The 25,840-nt window shown below is 48.5% G+C and overlaps 2 protein-coding genes and 1 long non-coding RNA gene across 4 annotated transcripts in view; 1 reads left to right on the top strand and 2 right to left on the bottom strand.

Annotated features, from left to right (window-relative positions):
* The window catches only part of LOC135828850 (arylsulfatase-like), a 21,157-nt gene extending 16,933 nt beyond the window's left edge, over positions 1-4,224 (bottom strand). The window contains exon 1 of one of the 2 annotated variants that reach the window (XM_065341279.1): positions 3,584-4,224. In XM_065341279.1, the coding sequence (XP_065197351.1) occupies positions 3,584-3,829 (246 nt within the window). In that variant the 5' untranslated portion in view covers positions 3,830-4,224. The remainder of the gene's footprint in view (positions 1-3,583) is intronic. The other variant, XM_065341278.1, reaches the window with a different exon arrangement.
* A 969-nt stretch (positions 4,225-5,193) lies between these two features.
* LOC135828876 (alpha-1,3-mannosyl-glycoprotein 4-beta-N-acetylglucosaminyltransferase A-like) lies at positions 5,194-14,889 on the bottom strand. Its single transcript, XM_065341308.1, has 6 exons — positions 14,367-14,889; positions 11,115-11,579; positions 10,252-10,622; positions 9,122-9,763; positions 8,334-8,474; positions 5,194-7,269 (listed from the first exon to the last, which is right to left on the bottom strand). The coding sequence occupies exons 1-6, from the start codon at positions 14,476-14,478 to the stop codon at positions 7,252-7,254; spliced, it is 1,749 nt and encodes a 582-aa protein (XP_065197380.1). The 5' UTR covers positions 14,479-14,889; the 3' UTR covers positions 5,194-7,251.
* Positions 14,890-19,095: 4,206 nt separating this feature from the next.
* LOC135828413 (uncharacterized) lies at positions 19,096-22,577 on the top strand. Its single transcript, XR_010555658.1, has 4 exons — positions 19,096-19,254; positions 19,987-20,109; positions 21,168-21,268; positions 22,163-22,577. It is a non-coding gene; the product is annotated as an uncharacterized LOC135828413 (long non-coding RNA).
* The last annotated feature ends 3,263 nt before the right edge of the window (positions 22,578-25,840 follow it).

Here is a 25,840-nt window from a genome sequence, read left to right as displayed (position 1 = left end):
GATAAAATTTAATAATAATAATAATAATAATAATTTGAAACTCGGGTATTGAGCCAATAATAAAAGTAGAAAGGAAAAGGACATAATTATGGAAACGAGTTAAGAGTAACTCTCCACCACTGTAACTAGATACTATATACAGTCAGAAAGTGCAACAACTAGGCACAAAACTGACAGAGTACTGAGACATTCGACGTCCTGACACCTAGCTTCAACACATCCCCGTAGCGCTAACCGACAGCCTTCCAACTTGGAAGGTTCAAGGTTATGGAAAGACCAAAGAGGGGAAGGCAAGCGCAACGAAAACGAGCACAAGCTACAGTCTCAACGGAACAAAGAATGTCGATTGTCACTGGACGATGACGAGACCAGTAGGCGATTTGACAAAGCGGTCTAACTACAATTCGAAGCAGCAAAGCAGCACACCACCCAACTTGGGTGGGTCAAAAATATCAAAGATAAGTTAAGAAGGGGGAAGCTTTGCGAGAACGAATTGTACAAGCCGAAGTCTAAACTCCTACAGTACTCCTCATCAGTTTTGTGCCTAGTTGTTGCACTTTCTGACTGTATATAGTATCTAGTTACAGTGGTGGAGAGTTACTCTTAACTCGTTTCCATAATTATGTCCTTTTCCTTTCTACTTTTAATAATAATAATAATGTGAAATTCATTTTGCCCGTACAAGAGGCTTTGCTCAGTGTACAATTAGTACAAAAAAAAAGTAAATTATCGTGTCCGTTCCCGAAGGGAACTCACGACGGCCGCTAACACCCGGTAAACCCTAGCGGCAGATGCAGTGCCTAACGGTGGGGGTGAGTGGATAAGTCTCACAACCACTGGCACAAGTGCCGAGAAACCCGACAGTTAGTAAAAGTGCAGTGTATGGTGTATGGTGTACTCCTGCAGGTTAGCCTGATGGGCTGCCGCCGGCTTAGCTTCAAATTCTACAACATGAATCTAAGCTTAGAAGCAGTGGTGAGGCTTCCTGCAGCTTCATTACTAGGCTATAGGGAAGAGGGTTTTGGAGCAGACCCGCTTGTTCCCGAAATTGATCGATAAACGAGTTCGATATTGTCAGTGCAGAGTGAATGGAAAAGAGCGGGTCTCAAAACCGGCAAACGGCTGTACACATACATGTAGTTTTGTACATAACGACTTCAAATGTTAACGAATTGTTTAAATTCGTTAAATGGTTAGAATTAAATGTTTGTTAACATTACTGGCCTTACTGTAGTTACATGCAAAGTTCAAAGTTGTACGGTTAGTAGCATTGCCATTGGTTACCTGTCACGGACTCAGTGTGCTCCTGCAGAGCTCAGAGTCTACCGTGTGCACATTGCAGTATGATGTGTATGCAACTGGTGTGCAATGCCCTCCCAAGTCTAGTTCAAGCGGTATCAGGTTGACAAAATCATCTATTGAAGGGTTGCCTAGCATCACAACCATAGTAACCACGACGACTGGGTGATAGTATTAACAAGGGGTGAAAGGGGTGATCCGGATACCCGTCTGTTCAGCAGCTGATCCGTTAGCAAACGAGTATCCGTTAGTCGTGTACGGCGGGCATGGTACGTTATAATGAGCTGGCTTGTACAGTCGTACAGTTTGATGTAAAGTTTGAATGTGTTGTTGCTGGTTTGATCCTGCTACATATGACAATTTGGATTGTTTTGCATGTAGTGAAGTAAGTGTGCATGCTGTGCTTGTCGCGATGTAGTGTACTTGCTGTGAATTGCATGACATCGCATTTCCTCCTGGTAAGAAATGTGGAAGGCTATTGTATAGCAACTGTTACTATTGGCTGCTAAAGGGTACCCGATAACCCGCCCGTTAAGCCAGGTACCCGTTTGTAACCTTAACGGGTAACCGTTTCACCCCTAGTGTTAACCCTTTGCTGTCTAATTGGGCATGCGCTGTGTGCCATGTGCACGATCACATCGATTCAAACTTGAACTTTTTATATGCAGCCCCACAACTCTCTGTCTAGCTATCGATAAGTCAGCCACTCAGGTGTGCCTATATACGGAGACTCCCTCGATGTAGGCTAAGGCCTGTGGAGAATTCATAAATAGAAAAATTTACAAAACCCAATCAGGCATCTGAGATGCACGAGACCGGCCCTGCTATCAATTTTAGTATGCGCTGTCAGTTTAGGTTGAAATCGATCTACCGGTGCCACTGAATGGTTATTGAAAGAAACGAGGTGCAAGGCGAGCGGGGAAGAGACTCGGCGAGCTGTGAGCAACTGCGAGCAACTCACGGCAAAGAATTGCAGTCAAACAGTGCGGGACGGCGCCGTCACGGTGTGTAACTGAGAGACTGTTTCATGCACAACCGTGCACTCCGGCATCAGACAACATGATGGTGGTGGTGGTGGGCAACCCTCCTCATGGCAAACAATACCACCTATTCATAGTGCTGGCAAAACAAAGATTCTGTGAAAGCTGTCAAGAAACGCCAAAGTTCATTTCCACTCCAGCCACTCCCGGTGTGGTCGGATTCCACTCCAAGTACACCTACTCCGGATTCGGCCAAACGATCACGCTCGTCTTGCTATCAATAATTATATTAATTGATAGCATTTTTAACCCCCCCCCCCCCCCCCGCTATTGTGAATGAATGTACTACAAAAGTCCTGCTCAATGAAATCCAGTCGTGTCGCTCATGTTTGCGCCTTGCATCATTTCCCAGCCCAGTGTTCACGGGTCTGGGGCTGCACAACGCCCGGCATGGTGTACAAGTTGAGTGACGCCGTGACTGGATTTCACTGAGCAACACTGTACCACTGCTGCACTGCACTGCACTGCACTGCACTGCACTGCACTGCACTGCATGAGACTGACTCAGTGGTTTCTAGTGCTGTGCATGGGGTTGGTTCAATGAGCAACACTGCACTGTACGGCATAGACCTTATGCCGCACAGTGTATCAAGAGTCCATACCCCAGAGTGTGCAACGCCACACAAATCTCTCTCTGTCACGACTCGTTTTCAACATTACGTCATCTTCATGTAGCTGCGCGTGCAGGCCGCGACATTCGCTACATGAAAATGATGTAATGTTGAAAACGAGTCGTGACAAGACCCTATCGCGCGTTGCACACTCTGGGGGATATGGACTCTTGGTTATATAGATGTGCCGCGGCCCGCCGGTATTCAGTACTGGCACCGTAGGTGTGTACAGACCCGGTCACTGGGTGTTCATTGTGTGCTATGCATCGCTGGGTGTTCATTGTGTGCAATGCATGCGCATTTGACCAATTTTAGCCTCATAATTATTAATGGCAAACAGTCGCTTCTCAAGCTTCTTCACTTTGTCTAGAACTAATAACTAGCTAGATCTTTGCCAGAAAATAGTTTTCGTAAGAAATGCCTTCAGCGCCCGTTTCTTAGTGGAAATAGCAGTAAACACAATAGGGTCCAGCACATTCAACACCCGACCGGGTCTACGGGATTCTACGAGATTTTACAGGATTTCATACATCTGTACCACGTGCATAAGGCTCAATTGTAGTGGCACTCAGCAGCAGCTCAGGCTATTCGGCACTTAACCATGTCAGCTCGCCGCGTGTAAGATTCTCTTACCATTCCTTCGCTGGACAACTTATCGAGGTTGGGAGTCATGGCAACGGGGTTGTTCGCGACGCCCATCACGTCGAAACGCATCTGATCGGCCATCAGTAGGATGACGTTGACCTCGCCGGCCGCTAGCTGCTCCGTCGACGCCGCCGGCGTTGCGTTCCTAGCGAGCGCCCCTTGCTGTAGCAATATAATATCTAGTAGCAGTAGCGCCGCTAACAGCAGCCTTGAGCCATACCTGCACTGTGCCATGCTTAGTATGTAGCCACGCTCTACTGGTGCCACAAGCAAGTGCTAGTGCCGCGCTACTGTATAATGTACTGATCTAGCTGGTCAAACTCACTTCGCCAAAACGCTGTAGCAGCTGTTCCGTTCGCTAAAAGCAGACAGTTTCGGATAGATCATAGATCTGCTGGCAAAGGGTTTCTCCAAACACTGGGACTGGTGTTCTAGCGTGTACGCATAACCTGGATTCAGCTTGTTGTCACCCGTTCGCAGCTAGGGCACACAAGGATGATGGGCGGTAGAGAATTATTTCTCCGCTCCCCCCATGGTATAAGGCCCAACGACCGAAAATCATTGGAATTATCTTGACAGTGCAGGCAGCCCCGCGGCTGCATCGTTGATTCCATACCGGACTTGGCATCGGGCTCGAGCTCAACTACATCATTCTACGTAACTACGACTATTGCAGTATTGAGTATTGTACATAGCAGTACAAGGCAGCTAAGCACGGCCGCTCAGGACTAGTCCGAGTCTGAGACAAGACGATCGTCCAAATCCTGGAGAATTCTGAACTGTCAAGACGTCTCCTTGTCACCAAAAATAATGCTTGCTACGTACTATTACCATTGTACCGGTACTTGTGACAGCAAACCCAGCATGCTGCACGTGACAAAAATAAAACGCACGACCAAAATTTTTGCAGTGACAAAAAACGTCACCAAGCAAAAGCGCGCTACGCCTCATGAGTCATGATCGCGATATCGATCAGCGCTGGTCGAGTCGTAGCATTTTTATCGCTCCGATCCAGGGAGTCATAAAAGACCGTATTTTACAACTCCTTGATCTGATCCCTCTCCTCACTCTGATCACTTGCAACAAGACTGACTTCATGGACACTCTTCGACCCGCCCACAAACGGAACTTTTTCTACATTTTATGTACTCATGCACCCGCCCCACTGGTGCCGGCCATGCACACACACGCATGCACACACACACCTTGGACGCGCTGCCATATTCTGGCTATGCGGACCCCATGGTTGGGGGGGGGGGGGGGTGAGCAGGTTCGGAACAGTAGGGGCGATGACAGGATAGGTCCTGTGGTCTACTGAAACGCCAACCGCAATTGCAAACGATGCACAATGAGCTATGGTCTATGCTAATTACTCTGGCCGAGCCACGGCTGCACTTGTGACGCTTTATGCCTTGGCGCGATAACACACAGCGGTTGCAGCGGGCGCAGGGGAAGCTGCAGCGTTCGCAGGACATATTGCACAAGCTGCCAAAGCGTTTGGCGCTCTGAAGAAATCGATATTCCACGATGTAACACACACACACACACACACACACACACGTACACGCACCCACCCACCCACACATTACATGAGTGTATACCCAATAAGTTATTGCCACTCCTAACTTAGTTAGCGAGGCTGAGGGCTGAGGGCAATGCATACACAGTTTCAAAACGGGAACACGCTAATAAATAGAAATCAAAAATCACAGCAAGCGCGAGAACGTGTGTTTGCGTGCGTGTCTACGTGTGTCAAGAGGGTCAGTTATAGGGAACGGTAGACATAAGCAACTCTAGTCCAGCACCGTGGGGCGCCATGGCAACGACAAGCGCTGCAGTCTAAGAAGCAAGGCAAACGTCGTGAGAGCCAACAGGAAACACGGCCAGGGGGGGGGGGGGTATGTGTGCTGCTGAGCAGGGCCGCCGACGCCACTGGTACGGCTGCCGTGAGAGCCAACAGGAAACAGGGCCGGGGGGGGGGGGGGAGGCGTGCTGCTGAGCAGGGCCGCCGACGCCACTGGTACGGCTACCGTGAGAGCCAACAGGAAACAGGGCCAGGGCCAGGGGGGGGGGGGGGTATGCGTGCTGCTGAGCAGGGTCGCCGACGCCACTGGTACGGCTACCGTGAGAGCCAACAGGAAACAGGGCCAGGGGGGGGGGGGGTATGCGTGCTGCTGAGCAGGGTCGCCGACGCCACTGGTACGGCTGCCGTGAGAGCCAGCAGGAAACAGGGCCGGGGGGGGGGGGGGGGTATGCGTGCTGCTGAGCATGGCCGCCGACGCCACTGGTACGACGGGCAGGGGTATGCGTGCCGAGCAGGGCCGACGACGCCACTGGTACGGCTCGCATGGCCATGCCACTCTCCGCCAATTCCAGATTTCACAGATGTCCAGTGCATGATCAAGTGTGTGCAGGTACATCATGTCCTGTGCAGGTACATCATGTCCTGTGAGGACTACTGAACTAATTGTAGACATGCACATTACAGTGTATCTGTTGCTAGCGATATGTGATGCTGCAACAGCTGGAACAACTGGAACAGCCAACAACAAGCTGGAACAGCCAACAACAAGCTGGAGCAACCAGATGTGATGCTGCAACAGCTGGAACAACCAACAACAACAAGCTGGAACAACCAACAACAAGCTGGAACAAGCAACAACAAGCTGGAACAACCAACAACAAGCTGGAACAAGCAACAACAAGCTGGAACAACCAACAACAAGATGGAACAACCAACAACAAGCTGGAACAACCAACAACAAGCTGGAACAACCAACAACAAGATGGAACAACCAACAACAAGCTGGAACAAGCAACAACAAGCTGGAACAACCAACAACAAGATGGAACAACCAACAACAAGATGGAACAACCAACAACAAGATGGAACAACCAACAACAAGATGGAACAACCAACAACAAGATGGAACAACCAACAACAAGATGGAACAAGCAACAACAAGCTGGAACAATCAGATGTGATGCTGCAACAGATAGCTAGAGATGAATCATCCCATGACACTGACATAGGGCATGCGGAAATTATCTGCCCTGGCCGACCTGGGGCCGCATCACCCCTTGGGAGCTGGCCCTGGGCCTGCACTGCTGTGTGTGTGTGTGTGTGTGTGTGTGTGTGTGTGTGTGTGCGCGCGCGCGCGCGTGTGTGTGGTGTGCGGGCTAATACGTCAAGTGGATATAAGAGTTAGTCTACGACAGATTCCGGCAACGCTGCCCGGGATCATGGATCATCCAGAGACAGAAACAAAGGGTTTTGTGAAGCCAAGTCACACAGCCTTATGAGTTATGGGCATCTTTCTGCGGCGTAGTGGAAGATAGTCACTTCTTGGCGGTTCTTAAAACCACACCTACGTGCTTGTAGAGAGATGTGGTCAAGACAAGCAAGAGACCACCGTCCGGGATAATTATCCGGTATTGAGCTACTGTAACTGAAGGCGAAGATTGCACCGTGGACATTCTGCCAGATGAGAATGTCACGATGCGCGCGCGCGCGCGGGGGGGGGGGGGGGGGGGAGTCCCGGCTACATGACATCATACTTGCCAGTGGCAGGACATCAAGATCAGGGCTACCCATACACAGCCGTACAACACATTTGTTGATAAGGAGTCACTGGCAGGGAGCAGCCATCCAAGGATCATACGTGAAGGTACACCTGGAGAAAAGAGCCCAGGCGGTTTCAAGCAACGCATGCACACACACATCCACGCATCCATCCATCCATCCATCACACACACACACACACACAAGCACACACACACACACACACACCATGTATACGCACACACACACACACACACACACACACACACACACACACACACACATACACACAAGCACACACACACACACGTCTTATTCCAGCAATTACTTTAGAAGAGTGCTACTGCATGTCACCTTGATCCTATGAGAGTTGCGGCGTTCCTACGGATGCGAACAGCTCAGTGTAGCTGAATGAAACGCCAACCGTGAATATTGTTTGGCCAATATCGGAAAAATTACTATGGATACTAGAGGTGTGGTGCTGAGAGACTTCCTATCTTGTGAGTCAGTGCCAGGCCAGGCGGGCGCTGTGTCAGCCCCAGAGATCTGCAAACACTGAGATGTGAACTGGTGCAGGGCGCTGTGTCAGCCCCAGGCCAGCCAACACTGAGATGTGAACTGGCGCAGGGCGCTGTTCAGCCCCAGATCTGCAAACACCGCGATGTGAACTGGCGCAGGGCACAAACTCACTTGGCCCATCACGCGATCGGACTTCCACCCAGCACCACTGTGGCATGGCACTTGGTGCATGCAAATACAATGTACAAACTCTTCCAGTGCACCCAGTCACCCGAATCGAACCCTGCATCAAACTTGACCAGCCATTTTCTTCGCTATTTCGTGAGGATCAAGGCATACCTGCACAAGACAGCGGGACCTGCTCATTTCTGGCTGCAGGCAAACACCCGCTGCAGACAACAAAGTTGAAAACGCCCACTTCATTCTTTCTCTTAATACTGCAGAACTCTCTGCACACACACACTCAGCCCACACACACACACATGCACACATACATGCACACACACACACACACATGCACACACACACACACACACACACACACACATGCACACACACACACACATGCACACACAAACACACACACATGCACACACAAACAAACACACACACACACACACATCATGCCGCAATAGTGTAGAAGCACAACACGCTTACCCCGGGCACGAGAATCCACTGCTTGCTATCTTCGGCAAACAGAATGCTTATCGCTTTCAGCTCCTTGATATCGGCCTTGAGTTTGCAGTCAAAGGTGCCTTTTGTGTCTGGAGTACAGAGATCTTGCCAGGATGGAGATGTCTGCAAACAAAAACAAACACACCGAGAATGACAAGAACAAGGATAATGAGGAGGACAAGAACTTCAATCCTAGAGCAGATCGGACCATCCAGAAAGGAACAGAGAGACTGATTTGTCTGTATGTCTATGTGTGCATGTGTGTGCGTGTCCCATATGATGCGGTGGTATGTGCAGTCGATTTCCAATCGAGAGGTTGCGGGTTCAATTCCCGACAATTATGGCCGCACACGTCTCTCTTCTCTTTCTCATTCTCCTAGCTCTTCTTTCATTCTCCTGGGTGGTTACCAATAGCCAGTGTATGCCGGAGTATGTGGTGTGGCGTGTGTGTAAAAAAGAAGAAAAAAGAAAATGAAAAATAGGGATTCACTGACCAGAAAAAGTCACTTCAATCAGCTGTGTGGTGGATACCAGGCTAAAATTAGTGGCAGTCAATTCATCAGCCTTGCAAGCTGTTGAATGGTGTAATCCCAGCACAAATTGCTATGTCTAACATAGCTGTTCGCTATCATCGCTTCCGCGATGGGCAGGTCTGAGCCTCTGAGGTGTGTGTGTGTGTGTGTGTGTGTGTGTGTGTGTGTCAGGGAAAGAGAGAGAGAGAGATAGAGAGAAACACACACACACATACACATCCAGAGACACCAACATACCGGGTTTTTGCTGTTTTCCTCCTGCGTGAGATACTGCAGTTTGACTGAGCTAGCAAAGGAATCGCCGGGATGATCCGTATTCCCGGACGCGATGAGAATTCTTTTCAGAATTGTCGGCGAGCCAAACGTAACGGTAATACGATCATCCCGCGACTGACCCATACCCCAGAAGAAGCCGGTCCCGAGGTACGCCGCCTCGATCGTGTTCTGCTGGAAGTGTTTTATGGAGGAGGATATGACGGCGGCGGGGTTGGTGTGTAGCGAGGGCAGGTTCTCCTGCTTGAACGACTTGTCCTTGAGCTTCTGTATCTTGCCGTCCAGCGAGGAGTACTGGCCCACGTGCTGGAATAGCGACGGCTTGAAGAGCACACGGTGTGCCTTCTTCCGATTGCGACAATCCTTATAGTCCTTCTCCGGATGACAGTAGCGCACGTAGAACCAGTCGTCGAGCAGCCAGTCCACCGGCTTGTACGGCGCGTTTGCCAGGAAGAAGTGTGCCATCTCCGTCAGGTCGTTGGAGCGGAACAGCTTGCCGATGAAACCGAGGGAGGAGAACTCCAGCACGTCCCACGTGTTGTCCTTCTTGGCACGCTCGACGATGTGTGTGGCGTAGTTGGGCATGGCCTGGATGTCGTCTTCCACCTGCACCGTGTTACACACACACACACACACACAGAACACACAGAGAACACACACACACACACAGAACACACACACACACAGAGAACACACATCTGCTTGGTCATAGAAACACAGAAATACTGTTGCAAAAGAAGCATCCACAAGCGGGATTCGAACCCAGCATCCCTGTCATTCCGGGACAGTGCCCTACCAATTAGGCTACCGGGATCACACACACATACACGCACGCACACATACACGCACGCACACACACACGCACACACATACACACACCTCAGACCTGTCCATCGCGGAAGTGATGATAGCGAACAGCTATGTTAGACATAGCAACTTGTGCTGGGATTACACCATTCAACAGCTTGCAAGGCAAAACACACACACACACACACACACGCGCACACACACACACACACACACACGCACACATACACACATACACAAACAAACATGCACACACACATACACGCACACAAACACACGCGACTAACCTGCAGGTAGTACATACCACGCGAGCGCGCATACATCATCAAGTATGCAAAGTCAAAGACCTGCTTCACACGCCACGTGGCACGGTCTTTTGGGTCATCAAACGATGGCTTCATGCTCTTCAGATCCGGGTAGAGAGCAGGTGGTGGGGCTATAACATCAACCATACCGGATTGGATGTTCTCGGAGAGCTTGGAAGACATCTCCGAGAAAACAAAGTCCACCTTGTCTTTGTCGGTGTCGGCCACCATGACCACGAAGAGGATGTCCGTCGGGTCAAACATGGCCAGGTTGGAAATGAGCGACTGTACCGTGGCGAGGAGATAACTCTGCTTACTACGATGTACGGTTGGTATGCCCACCACCAGTCTCACTGTGTAAGCAACACAACAACAACAAGAAGAAAAGCGAGAGAAAGAAATTGCAGTACCGGGCGGGTCAGAAACATCTTTCCGCTCCCGTGGGACAACGCCACCCCATGATCAGGCGTCAGATGCGCCTCCTAAACGGTGGGGGAGGATAGGTCAGATCCACCAACCAGAGGCCAAAGGCCGAAATACAACAAGAAAGAAAGCCAACAGTAGCTGTACGGCAGCCACACATTCAACACAGCTGCAGTGGCAACAGAAACAGTGGAAACAGAAACAGCAGCAGTGACAATAACAACAACAACAACAACAACAACAACAACAACAACAACAACAACAACAGCAGCAGCAGGAGGAGCAGAAAGAGCAACAGCAGCAGTAACAACAGCAGCAGCAGGAGGAGCTGCAACAGCAGCAGCACCACCACCACCGGCACCCCCTTCACGCCATGAAACAGAGAGCGGTTGGAGTGTGACGAAGCCCAGGACCATTCTTACCTCCTGATCGACCCTGGCTGGTCTTGCGTATTGGGTTGAGTGCAGCCATGGAAGAGACATGGTCTAGGCCGGCCACTGTGTCCAGTACCTTTTGTGAGGACTGGTGCAGTAGAGTGTCGAGACCGCCAGCAGCATTGCCACCACCACCACCGGCAGCGACGACCGCCTGCTGTTTCACTGGCTCTAGCTGCTGCTGCGGCTGAACAGCCCGAACACCGACAACAGCGTCGGCGTCTGCTTTCGAATTCTTGAACCCACGTTGCTGGTTGTCAAGCAGATCGCTGCCCAGAGCGCCCAGTTTCCCGGAGAGAGTAGCTGCCGTTGGATCCAAGTGTCCCACCTTTTTGGCGTTCTGAGCGAGGAAAGCACGCATCTCGGCGATCGAGCGCTTCAGCTCCTGGCTGCGCGAGCTGAGCGACTTGATGCGGAAGTGAGCGAGCTCAACATCGCCCACAAAGCTGCCGGCTGTTAACCAACATGCATGTACACATACACAGCAGACAACACAAGCGTGCATGAGCACGCACACACACACACACACACACACACACACACGCACACACACACGCACACACATACAAACACACACATACCTCAGACCTGCCCATCGCGGAAGCAATGATAGCGAACAGCTGTTAGACATAGCAACTTGTGCTGGGATTACATAAATCAACAGCTTGCAAAGCTGATGAATTGACCGCCACTAATTTTAGCCTGGTATCCACCACACAGCTGATTGAAGTGGCTTATTCTGGCCAGTGAATCTCTGTTTTTCACACACATACATCAGACTCAGACATGCCCATCGCGGAAGCAATGATAGCGAACAGCTATGCTAGACATAGCAACTTGTGCTGGGATTACACCATTCAACAGCTTGCAAGGCTGATGAATTGACCGCCACTAATTTACACACACACACACACACACACACACACACACACACACACACACACACACACACACACACACACACACAAACACGCACACACACACACGCACGCACATACACACACGCACGCACACACACGCACGCACACACACGCACACACACACACACACACGCACGCACGCACACACACATACACACATACACACATACACGCACACACACACGCACGCACACACACACACACACACACACACGCACACAAACACGCACACACACACACACACACATACACACACACACACACACACACACTGGTATGTAGGTACTTGTACATGTACAAGCAAGAGTACCTAACCCCCAGAGAATGCAACGCCTGATCCAGCTCTGCATACCATGCCATAGAGTCTTGGTCGAGCGTAATCGGATCTTTGCGTCATAATACCGTACGCATCTGAGGGGAACCCGGGGAGTCGCGGGTACTCTAGGATCAAAAACAACGGTGCCCTGCCTCGAGACCGGCCTTGCGCTGGTGTGGAGCGTACGCATGCCATCAGAAGATTCGATTACGCTCGACCAAGACCCTATGCAGAGCTGGATCAGGTGTTGCACATTCTGGGGGGGGGGGGGGGGGGGGGTGTGGTACAAGAGTACATACCCCCCCCCCCCCCTCAGTACACTGTCCAGACCCCCCCTCAGTACACTGTACAGACCCCCTCCCCCCCAGAACACCGTACAGACCCCCCCCCCCCTCAGTACACTGTACAGCCTCTTCCCCCCCCCCCCCCAGTACACTGTACAGACCCCCCCCCCCCCCCCCAGAACACTGTACAGACCCCCCCCCCCACACACACACAAAGTGTGTGCAACGCCTGATCCAGCCCTGCATAGGGTTCGATGGTGCGGTCTTACATTTGCAATGTACACGTCATTGGTATGTACAGAAGTTTACACGTGGACCGTACATGCACACACCAGTGAGTACATAACTGTTCCCGGGTGTGATGCATACAGGCATGTACACCTGCCCGTTCGCATGTTCTCAAACTACGGACATGTACCATAAAATGCGTATCATCCAAACCTATAAAATAGGGAGGTTTCGCTCAACGTAATTACGTATGAAAATCCGTATGTTGTACGCGCCGGGGAGCGAGGGCAACTTTCATACGTAAATCTCTCTACGGATTTCCGCAGGAAAGCTCTTTCCTACGTTGGGTACTTCTACTCATTATTACAAGGCGGAAAACTTCCTTCTGCCAGCGGAGAGGGCTCAACACAATAATGTGGAGCACTATTACACACAAAAGGCACAACGTATAGTCGCAACTGATGATTGCATTGAGCAAGAAACTGAGTTACGACAAATCTGTAAACCTCTGTTGTGCCTTTTGTGTCTACTCATTATTATAGATTTTCATACGTGACACAGTGATTATTTGCCAGCTACACGTACATACGCTGTCAAGTAAATACGCAGGCTGGGCGTATAATAAAAAATTTAAAAAAAAACAAAAAAAAACAGAACCCGCTGTTGCAATATGTGCGAATGCCAGACTGTCAATATTTCAACACATGTTACGAGTGCACTTTGAATTTATGGTACTTGTATGTGCTACCAAGAGTATAATACTCTTGGTGCTACCAAGAGTATAATACTCTTGGTGCTACACAAGAGAGAGATTGGAAGCTTTGTTACAACTACGAGTACTCTTGGTGCTACTAAACTTATTATGCATAACCGCGAGCGGCTGCATTGTCACGCTCCTTCTCATATTATTCTAGCTATAGAACTGGTTTGTTTAGTGATTCATACCATGTGACCATGTTCCACTGATAATAGTCACAAGAAAACGTTCTGGAATTTTCATTTTAATAATTGTTTTCACGATTTATTTATTTCCCTTTTTTGCATGCACGCACTGGCCGCACTCCAGTGCAGCCGCCATCTTAGCGTCGACACGCGATCGCGCGGTCGCTACGATACACTTCCCAAATTGGCTGGCTTTTGCACACAGCAAAATCTATTTTGGTTTCTCATCTTTGTACACAGTACGCTGGCACGGCATGCGTGCGCTGCCGTGCGAGCGAAGCCTTTTTCGGAGCGCTCGCTTGTAGTGTTTCGTGTCCTTCTCTCGGTAGTTTTATCTCCAAACAATATTCTTTATGTGGTGAAAGAAGAGTAAGAACGAACCAGGTCTCTCTCCCTTCGTGAAGTTGTCGCGACAGCTCCTGGCCAGCTGTCCACGACGGAGTGTGCATGCAGTGTAATAAGGGAAAGTGAAGTTTTATCACACCCGCAGCCTGAGCAACCTGCAGCCTGACGGATCATTTAATTGATATTAATTTAGTGTCACACATACCTTCTTGAACTGGCTGAGTTCTGGTCCCTCCCTGGCTCACCAATAGGAGAACACAGCAAAAAGCCAGCGCAAACAATAACGCATTTTTCGCATTCGGCAACTTGCGCCACATCCCTGGTCATCAGAACGGTGATGGGTGCCAACTGTCGTCGTTCGCATTGGCTGGTACACCGGGAAGTCAGCTTCATTTACTCTCCAGAATCGTCAATCCAGAACTTCTACGCTGTTCAAAATACGAAGTCAGTGCTTCAACAAACTGCATATTTTCGCTGTGTACACAAATGCAAACGGACACACTCACATCGAAAGAAGAAGCTGCTCTTTGCTCCTGAATGAGGGCATTATTATTACTAGTATGTCAGAAGAACAAGGCCAATGAAGGCGTGTTTGATGCTACAGTACTTCAAGTTTCATGCTCTTGCAATCATCACATCAGGCAACAATGTCATGAAGAAAGAAAATTTGAAACTTACTTGACTGTTTTAGCACTGCTAGCCAAGAGTACATGGGGGGTCATGTACCACATATGTAGTCTAGAACATACATGTACAAGAGTTCATTACAGGTTATGAACTCTTGCATGACGAGACTACAAGAGTCCATACAGTACATGCACTATAGTATACCGTACTCGCGTTAAAGGGGCCGTTTACATGAGGAAAATAAGCCAGGGCTTATTCGCCTCGGGCTAATTTTTCAACCGTTTCATGACGGTTGTACGGGGCTGAGCTCAGGTGAGTGACCAGGTGACTGCGAGTTCTGCGCGCATTTTATTTTTCAAATCGCACATGAACGCAGTGGTAAATGTTCGTGTCTGATGAAATAATTAATTTGGATCAAGAAATGCCGGCTCAGGTTTCTACTGCCTTTCCAATTGTCACTTATTTTTCGAGAAGGTGAAGGATGGGCTAGGACCTTCCACTGGACAAAAAACAGAAGAAAACATACCAAGAAATAAATAAAAGAGACGCACTGTCCACGGCCACATTCTCTCAGGTTCACGAGGCAAAATCGAAAAATACGGAAAAACTCGCTTATAAGCCCTTCTTGACCGTTAAATTAAGCCCTGGGGCCGGGGTTGATAAGGCGGGGGTCATGACGTCAAGGGTAGGGCTAGTTCGCGGCTAGTTCAGCTCGGGCCGAGCTGAATAAGCCCGCCTGACCATGTAAACGCGCGCTCTAAAAATGACTGGGTATTACAGATCAAGGCGGGCTTATCGTACGCCTACTCAGTCGATGCGCCAGAGCGAAAAAAGCCGTTTTTATTATCCAGGCATAACGAGCTGCGAGACATCACCGCCTCACTGCTTTCACGCGTCGCACATGACGTAAGTGTGGAGCCGTCTCTCCAGCCACTTTCCGGGGAACGGATGAGGTATCGTACTGCAATCAGCGAGGATGGCGCCCGCCTAGATGTTGCTGCCAGCGGGGTGTGGGGCGGCCGTTTCGAGAGGACATTCTTTGATGTCCGGGTATTTAACCCTTTTGTCCGATCGAACACCGCTCCCTCCCTCAACAGCACGTTCACTAAGCACGAGAAGGAGAAACGGCGACACTATGAAGAGCGTGTTAGGGAAGTAGAGAAGGCATCGTTCGTCCCCTTGGTGTTTTGTGCCTCCGGTGGTCAAGGCAAGGCTGCCTCTGCTTTCCTCAAGCGCATTGCATCAATGCTGGCCGAGAAGCGGAAGGAACCGTTCTCCATGGTGATGGCTCACCTTCGTTGCCGCCTAGGGTTTGCCCTCATCAGATCGGCGATTGCAAGCTTAAGGTGGCGCTACACCTTTCCGGCACCTTTCAGAGGGTCAAAAATCGAATTTTGGATTTTGGCCCCATTTTCGCTTCCAGACCCTCTGGGAAGGTCCCAACCGCACATCCCGAAAATTTGAAGTGAATTGCTTCAGTAGTTTTTGAGATATGGACTTTCAAAGGCCGCTATTGTCAAAAATAGTAATTGTAAATTCAAAAATTCAAATTTTAACGCATTAGAATTTACATTACACATGTTTTGTGTGTAACTTTGATTTCGCTGGCATTTTGGCGATGAAACTTCGCGGAAAGGCTGAAAATCTCCCTGGTTTTACCTTGCTGCGCCCCACGCAGAGCTGACATCACCATCGGCATCAGCAGTGCCACTGCGCATGTCACCACACACAGTGCGCATGTCGTACTTAAAAATTTTGGTAAATATTTTTATACCAGCAATCTCCATTCTCTAAACTGTAGCTCTTTATCAGTTTAGCTGCTTTGTTGGCTTTCATCTGTTTTGTGGAACCTTCCTTGATCACTATGGGCAAGAGGCAGTACGTAGGCCGTCCTGGTCGTCCAAAGAAGCGCAAATTCCATGGAAATCAATGTGCTAAATAATTTATAAAATTGTCGAGTGAAATTACGAAAATTGTCGTGGCAGAGGACTCTTCTGTGTTGCCAGAAGATAGGGATGATGCCGAAGTCCAACAGTCTAATTCTGGTGACATCTAGTGACAGTGACAGCGACAGCTCTGGAGATGAGCCGGTGATGATTACCTGACGACCGGGAGCCGAATTATTTATTTAGAATGTTTACAAAATTTACTTGCTGATAGTGCCTGTTGCTCAGCGTGCCATGGCACCCTTACACTATGTGAAGTACGTCGTGAAGGATTGGCTTCAACTCTATCGCTGGCCTGTGACAGCTGCGAGGCTGAAAGCCGTGAAGCTATGTCCAAGAAGACTGGGCACTGCTCTGATGTGAACAGAAAGCCGGCTACTGCAATGACATGGATAGGACGTGGGCATCCCTTGTGAAATTCTGCACTGTCATGAATATGCCTGCACCCATGAATGTCTCTGCATACCAGAAGCACACCAAGGTACTAGCAAAGGCCAGTAGAGTTGTTGCCACCAGCAGCATGAGCGTGCAGCTGCGAATGCCAAGGAATTGGCGTCTTCCCCTGATATTGCCGTCACTTACGACGGAACGTGGATGCGACGCGGCTTTACCTCGCTACATGGAGCGTTTCTTGCCATCTCGTGGGATACTGGCAAAGTCATCGACTACAAAGTCCTCTCCCGGCACTGCCAGCAGTGCACAATATCCCAGAGGAAGCTGAGCAAACATGAGATCAGCAAGGAGCAGTATACTGCCAACGTACGTGGACATGGCAATGACCTGCAAGGCATGGCACGCGCGATATGGGCATCGGTCATGCATTGTATTTCAACAGATGACAAGCCGCAGCATCAGTTCTGCCCCCCTGGACCAGATAGTTTGTGCAAGTGGCAGAGTCATCAAGCTGGTGGCCCTGAATACCAACATCAGAAGAGCCTGCCGGATGCAGTCTTCAAAGTCATCAAGCCTGTGTACTTGCGGCTGACTGAGAGGCAACTTCTCGAGAAATGCTTGCGTGGCGCTACTCAGAATCGGAACGAGTGCATCAATGGCCTCATTTGGCAGATTTGTCCAAAGACTGGCTTTTGCTCGTCAAGGACTGTCCAGACAGCTGTTGCCATAGCCACTGCTTGCTTCAACGAGAAGAACAAGGCCTTGGAGGAGATTCTTGAAGCGATGGGCCTAACAGCTGGTCACTACACGCGGACAGCGCTTGAGAAGTTGGACCGTGAGCAAGCCAAGAATGCAGCCAGGAAATCCTCAGATGAAGTGAAGAGTGCAAGGAAGAGGCGAAGCAGAGTGAGGTAGGGTGTGGAGGAGCAGACTGTTGATGACGAAGGTCTCACTTATGAGACTGGGGCCTTGTAAAAAGTAGCTGACGTGGTGGACACAGATTGTAAATACATGTATTATACTGCAATTTTCCCCTTTTTTTGGCTATTCCCGCAACTCTTAACCAAGCTACTGAGATAACCGTGGCCTGCAGACCCAACAAAGTATACATTTTTGAAATCTGTGAAGCATTAGCTAGACATTGAACCGAAGTTTCAGGGGGCTGCTCTTCATATGCTCATGATAGCACAGGTCAAACCTTTTGTTATTTTTTGCGCTTATCGTTATTTTTTCTTCAATCTCCTGTACTTGCCGGCTTGTTTTGCTGGTGTCCCCTTTCTTTGGTTCAATGTCTTGCCATGTGTGTGTGAGACACTGCAGTGGCACTCATTTTATTGCATAGGACGCATGGTCTTCTATATTGTGGTTACAGGCGAACCTTTCGGCGGATTTTGCGAACAGATCCGTCACATGTATGCCAACAGTAGATAGATGGCATCTTTGGCTTTATGTTTGCTGTTTCTGAAACGGGTATATCCAAGGAGTAAATGCTGAAAATTTTATAAGAATCTGTTGACCCATTGCTGAGATATGTGTGCTTGCGTGGGACGGTGCCGGAAAGGTGTAGCGCCACCTTAAGAGGTCATCGATCCAGGCGAGCACCTTTGGATCAGCAGCTGGAGTGCCCCTCAGCTCTAGTGAATGCTGAGTGTCGTCTGGGTTAACCCTCACCTCTTGTTATATGGCTGTATTGTTTTTCGCTATTAGTTAGTTTTCTTTGTTATGATTTCTTTTTTTCTTTTTCTTTTTACCAGGCGTGGGCCATCCCCTGAATTCATAGGTGCCAAACATTCTTTTTCTTTAGTTTTCTTTGTTAATATGATTTCTTTTTTTTCTTTTTCTTTTTACCAGGCGTGGGCCATCCCCTGAATTCATAGGTGCCAGACATTCTTTTTTCTTTCTTTTTCTTTTTACCAGGCGTGGGCCATCCCCTGAATTCATAGGTGCCAACTCTTTTTAATAATATGTGTACAAAAATTTTTTTTATTATCCCGGTCAGCTCATTTTGTGCAGAGGTGAAGATGACGATTCCGTGAAGAAGTAATGGCTGACGTTGTCGAACTTTCAGACCCACTGGAGGCGTTTCACAGCCTGGAGCCCGCCGATAAGGAATTCGATGTGACTTGAGTAAGTACTAAAGTGATCCGTAATATTTTTGGGGTCAGCTATTGAGCCATTGGGAAGTTTCGTGTTGTCGTTTTCTTACAGTACAGTCGTAGAAATTTCCTCCCTCCTTTGGTATTCAGCCAGTAATGGACTCCATCAAATCTTACACAATATCCGAGATAGCAGAAAGATAGTCCCAACCAACCTGTGTAAAGATTTGGTCATGTCTATGTCCAGACCTACTGCTAACTCAAATGGCACGAAATGAAAGAATTTTTTTGTAATACGTGTAAAATCCACGAAAGTGACATTTCATCACACCTAAGTTTCAATATATCCCAGGTTACAATAGTTTCTCGCCCATCTAGCAGCAGATGGATTGTGTTCCCGGTATATCACCATTTCCAGTGGAAGTATTGTGTTCCACATCTATCCATGCTCATTGAAACTCAGGCAAATGTGTATATTTGTGTATTTCAGGTCAGAATTCGTAGTGCATTCCATGTTTCTAGCATATACGCCATAATTCCAGTAAACAATAACACGCACGCATCACCTGTGTGCACATTGACTCAATCTTGGTCCAATTCGTTGCTGGTTTCTTGCTTTTCAGTCTCCTCAAATTAAACAACTTTTTGCTTACTGGAACTGTTGGATTCTTCCCCCGCGGAGGTGTTGTTGAAAGTGTGGCATTTTAGCCCTGGCCTGCATAACAGATTTGCCTTTTTGCACTCGCATTGTATGATCCTGCAGCCGGACTTGCACCCACAGCCTTTTGTCAGGCCTGTGACAGGCTGTCTGACTGCTGCAAGATGTTTGTCAGAGCCCCACACCATGACTAGGTCATTGGTTCTTCACCATCCCTACCATGAAGAGGTGGGTAGTTGATAGTAGATTTTGTTGCTTAAATTAAGCAATACTCCAGAGACAACAATTCCAGTTCAGCTGAATTCCACGTGTAGGTTTTACGGCACCGCCATCGCCTGACTCCTCGGTGAAAGATCCCCATCAAATTACATGTTTGTTGTACATTTTGAGTCTTGCAGTCGTAGTGTGATTTCGTCACAAATACACGTCAACTGGTTGTACAGCTTCATGTTCCACTACATGTACATGTGATAATACTCATAAAAAGGACACACTTCAGGCTCATTACAAACATCTTGAGCCTGAAGTGTGTCCTTTTTATGAGTATTATCGCATTTTTGTCTCAGAGGAAACTGTTTACATGTACATGTATTGGCAATTCAGCATTGCAGTGATACTTCAGTACACTGTATAGCAAACCTCCAATACCTTTCAAATTGGTCTGTACCGATATAGCGTATTGCATGGTGCAAGGTTCTGCATAATAGTACAAGTACTTTATATCCTGTAGTATGTTACGTGTATATCCATACTGTCAGGTGTCCGCATAACCCAACCCCACAACCCACAAGCGTGCAACTCTGATTTGCGGACTATGGGCTGATTCCCCAGTTCGTGGATACGTAATGTGGGCCGAGCGCAGTGCCAGAACCCACGTGCAGTCGCATACTCTTGACGTCATGGACTCTTGGTACTACTAGTACTTCATACTGAAGTTTCACTGTGTGGGGAACCCGCCTGTCTGTGTTAGTGTTTTGCTTCGACGTCGCTTTGTCTCAGTTTCTTCCTCAGTGCTTGTGATTGGCATGTGGCAGGCAAATGGCCGTGGAACTTCAACAATTGGGCTCTAATGTGACAACTGGATGGTAGTTGATTTACATGTTGGACTGGTGTGCCACTTAGCCTTCTGCTGGCATCCTGGCACTACATTTTGTTGCCAGGGTACCTCTTTGTCGATTTTGTCCACAGACACCACGCTTACACTCGGCATGTATACATGGAGCTGCAGGTCTTGAATGCCTTTCCCTTTTGCTATGTTCACCATTGTCATTCTGTATGTATTGTAGGTATTATGGCCAGCCGTTACTCCCCATTGAGAAAAGATCCCTGCAAGTGTACTTGACTGGCTGTATGTGTCTAACACGTCTGCAAGCACCAACTGAAGTGGGTGAGTGCGAACTGGATGACTTACTGTAATGTCGTTTATGAAAGCCAGGCGTATTTCTGTAGAAGCCGGTGTGGTGGCTAGGCCTCTATTTACATTATGTTGCATTATGTTTGTAGTCAAACCAAACTTTTTATGGTTGCCGATGCAAAATCCACACTATTGTGCTAATTGCCTATCTTGGAACTCAGGCTTGTGTCAGAACAGGCTTCTGCATAAGACAGGCTTTTATAGAAAGCAGTGGAGTAAGTGAAGGACTGTTTATACTACTTGTAGACACCACAGGTACTACAGGTATGTGTGTGAAGCTTCATTCCAGGGGAAAAAACGAGTAGCGAGGTGGAATTGTCACCATCCAATATTGTCCACCCTCATGACCATAGCTTGGGGTGGATAGTCTGACAAACAGGCAATAAGTCCTTTATTCTTAGTTTCTCGGTACTCTCCTCCACTGTACATTGGCCTGCTGTAGGTCAATTTGGTGGATAACTTTGACAGCTGTGGCCATAGACTTGCCCTTTACTACATCGTGTTTTGGGGTTGCATTCGTCCTCCAGGGTTGTGTGTAGGCACCTGGACAGAGCCTGGTGCAGAGCTTGGGTGGTACCCAAACGGCTCACATGAGCATGATGCCACCTTTCTTAGCTTTGGGGTATGCAGTAGGAATGTGTGCCACTAGTCCCTCCTGCATCAGGGACAGTAGAGTTAGTAATGCTTGTAGCGGGAATGTTATGTGTCGGGTATTCGTCAAAGTAATAATATATTTATGCCATTTTAATAGCAAAATTAATAATGTTGCTCCATTGTGTAACAGTTTGTCTGCTACTACTTATACTCCGTCAAGCATTTCATCTTCTGCATGGTATTGTACTGCTTTGTCTGGTTTATTGCTGCCAGGTGCTGCACAATGATCGATGCACGTAATCATTACCCACAGCAGTGGTGTCGGTCAGTGTGGTGTAACTACCTTCCTCAACAATCACCAGCTGCTGGCTTGTGACAGTTTTGACAAAAAATAGTCTGTCTCTCTCATTCCGTTATCCCTTTGTCGACTCTGAGGAGATGCTCAACAACCACATAATTTGGTACTTCCCGTTTAGCCTAGTATTTGCAGTTTTTGCTTCCTACACCAGCCACAGTGCTTTTCTTCCCACGTTCTTTTTTTCCACTGGTTTGGGATTATCTTTTGTGTTACATTCTTTCGTTTTCTGTTACATCCTTTTCCTGTTCTTGTGTGTTAACGTTTCAGTGGAATGGTGCAATGCATTTCCAACCAATACAGTCATTCTGGTCGAAATTGGATTCAACTGTACAGGTTTCCAATGCTTATGGCGTACTTCTGATGTATTCTCAGTCGTATTGAGGACACATGGGTGGGTAAACCGCTTATAGGGCGGTTCTCATCGGCAGCAGCAGGTACACTGGGACCCACGTGGAGATTGTGGGTGGTGTCCAGCTAAAGCTTTCGTGCTTTGGCCTATGCCAAGGGCATGATACGTACCCTGTGCATGGAAAGACGATGAAAATCAGCAGCTTTGCAAATGCACCTCTACAGCCCGTTTCCGCAGTGACACACATTGTGGCTGTTTTTGATCCGTTAGTACACTATGTTTGCTGCCGCAGACATGTGTCAGTATTGTCCGGTGCTACTGCTACCTCAAATGGCACGAAATGACAGGTTTCTCGTCGCTCGTCAATGGCTGAAGCCTTTCTTCTTACAAACCCGCCCGCCATGCGAACGGTTTAGCAAAACCACCACCCTCGCTCATGCAAACACTAGGGCACACGTATAGTATCAACGGAAAATGCACAACAATGCCTCTGAATACTCTTCTTCTTGAGAAAATTGGCATTGACTGCCCGACTGTCGATGAAAAATACGTCTCCAAAATGCAGCTGTTTGCATTTGAATTTTCCCGCGCTTTGGCATTTGGGATAATAAAACTACCTCTAAACGTCGACTTTTCGCAAAACGGCGCATCGCCTGTACCATGTGTACTGTGTGTTTGTAGGGTTGAATAAGCCCGGGCTTATTTTTCTCATGTAAACGGCCCTCTCGTGCATGCCCTATCTCGAAGAAAGTGCCCCCTCCATGGATCCAATAGGTCTTTTGCCAAATAAGACACGCAGTGACTTGGCGGGGCATGGCATGCGTACTGAATGCGTGACACAGGCACGGGGTACATGCAGTGCATTCCTCCCAGCGCGAGCTCTTGTTCTGGAACCGCAACGATCAATCACCGCGTTTGGCGTGTACATTAGAGAGGTTAAGTTACACGTTTTTTTGCCATTTTTCAAAACGCGATGCAAATCTCACGTTACGTGTAATTTTTAGAGGTTAAGTTACACGTGCGACGTGACGTGAAATTTTGCCGGGCAGGATTCGGGCTTAGTACGCACAAATACCAAATCTTCCAACAAACTCGATAAAAACCGATAAACCTACGGAAACTCACACAAATTCGATCGGGATAACCAAGCGAAACTTCCAAAAACCCACGTCACGAACTTACGTGCGGGACAGTCAACTCGCGTAAAACACGTCAAATTTTACGTGAGTTTTTTGAATTTTTCACGTAAAAGTTCACGGACGTAAGAGTTTTACGTGAAACTTAACCTCTCTACTACTACTTACCCAGGCGGTCAGAAAAAGCGGGACTCTCCTGGACCTGGATCGGAAAAAAACTGACAGCGAAGGATTCTGTTTTCTTCTCGCTTCTTCATTGCTGTCCGATATGTAGAAAGGTTTTTTTGCATTTACTTCTTGCTGGACCTTTGTGATATGTTTGATACATGGCTGACGAAGCGGTCAATGAGCCGAGCACTTCATCTCTTGTGGCGGTACGTTGCGATGAAGGGAATGTTGATAGTAGTCCTGCGAGGGAGAATCAAGTTGAATTAGCGATACCAAAGCTCGGTTTTTGATGCCTTTGGACAACGAGTCCTTTGAAAAATGGACAATCAACCAGTTGAAGACTTACCTGCGAGCTAGAGGAGCCGGAGTGTCCAGGAATCAGGGTGATTTGCTCGATCGGTAAGCTATAAGTACCACTTCTGTCTTCAGGATGCAGTCTTCAACATTTCGCACAAGAAAAAGTACATTTATCGATACACTAGCAGCACCCCCGCCAGCGTTGCCTGGCCGAATGTGGCATGCGGGTGAAGCAAGTACTAGTACATGAACAGCACACGTGCTCAGCACGTGGTGGTGGCCAGACCGCTGAAGTCCTGGTGAGGGAGGTTCTTCATCGTTGGAAGGAGAAGGAGGGACGTCTGTTACGCCTTCGGGAGGCTGGTCAGGGTTGTCCATCACATGGTGGCGGATGAAGCGGCTCAAAAAATTCAAAAACTTACGAACAAAAGTGCGATGCGCTCTTCACTGCAGATCAGATGCAGAGTGCAGTCAGTGCAGATCTTTTGTATCCTTTTGTTGCAGATGTTTCTATTTGCAGAGAACGGTTCACGTGGTCCGCAGCGCTTGTGCGGCTGCTAGTGCTACCATAGGCTATGGCCTAGGCTAGGTGGCTACATGATTCGCACGCTTCGCGTGCTCAGTGCTTCTGCGCGCGGCTGCTACTGCTACTCGTACTGATCGTGTCTGCTATAGTATAAGTATAAGGGCCTGGTCAGACTGCGGCAAAATCGAAATAATCCTAGGATTATAATCCGAATCTCCATAGTAACTTGCCGCCAGAGCGGCAAAAGCGAGAGTTGACGCTCCAAAAAAAAAGCAAGAACGGACCACGCTTTTCCGCTCCAAACAGGATTTGACGCTGATACGCCATTGACGCTGATAATCACTGATTTTTTCATCTCGATATCGAGGAGCTAATTGGCCACAGACAACAACAAAACTCATAAGGATGGTTGCAAGGATTGCACTGAAGGTGTTGGCGATTCCCAAGGTGAAGGAATTTGACGTCGTTCGTGGAGATTATCACTTGACGCTCGAAATGAAGTTTGAATTTTCACTCTCCCCACATGTGTAGTGTGATCGCGATTCAAATTCTGGACGCTGTTCTGTTTTCGTCAGGCAACCAAAATTTGCCGCAGTCTGACCAGGCCCTTAAGCGCTACCACCGTAGAAATAAAAAATCCGAAGGAAATACGACAATTTTACTGCGTCTGTAGCTTGTGTTGTAGCGCACCCATGTTCTGAATTCCTGCTGGGTGGGTCAAGCCAGACTCTCTTCCCTGTTCCATCGCCTCTCCAAAAGTATATTCTGACATTGTTGAGATTTACAGATGAGAAATTGCACACCTGTCAAATCGTTTCTGATTCGAGCACCCGGGTCTACGTACCTACACTGTTCGCACGCTTCGCGTGCTCAGCACGTGGTGGTGGCTACACGATTCGAACGCTTCGCGTGCTCAGTGCTTCTGTGGCTGCTTCCGCTAGCTACACGATTCGCACGCTTCGCGTGCTCAGTGCTTCTGCGGCCGCTAGCTACACTGTGCTACACTGTTCGCACGCTTCGCGTGCTCAGGGCAGCGCTGCTCCGCAGCGCTTCAGCGTGACACAAAAACACACGTCACAGGTGCCTCTTCTTTATAAGGAGCGTGACACACACACAC

This window comes from Sycon ciliatum, chromosome 12, assembly GCF_964019385.1.
Source record: "Sycon ciliatum chromosome 12, ocSycCili1.1, whole genome shotgun sequence".
In the NCBI taxonomy this organism is placed as follows: Eukaryota; Metazoa; Porifera; class Calcarea; order Leucosolenida; family Sycettidae; genus Sycon; species Sycon ciliatum.
Note: the sequence above shows the minus strand (reverse complement) of the source record. Positions and strands in the feature narration are given on the sequence as shown.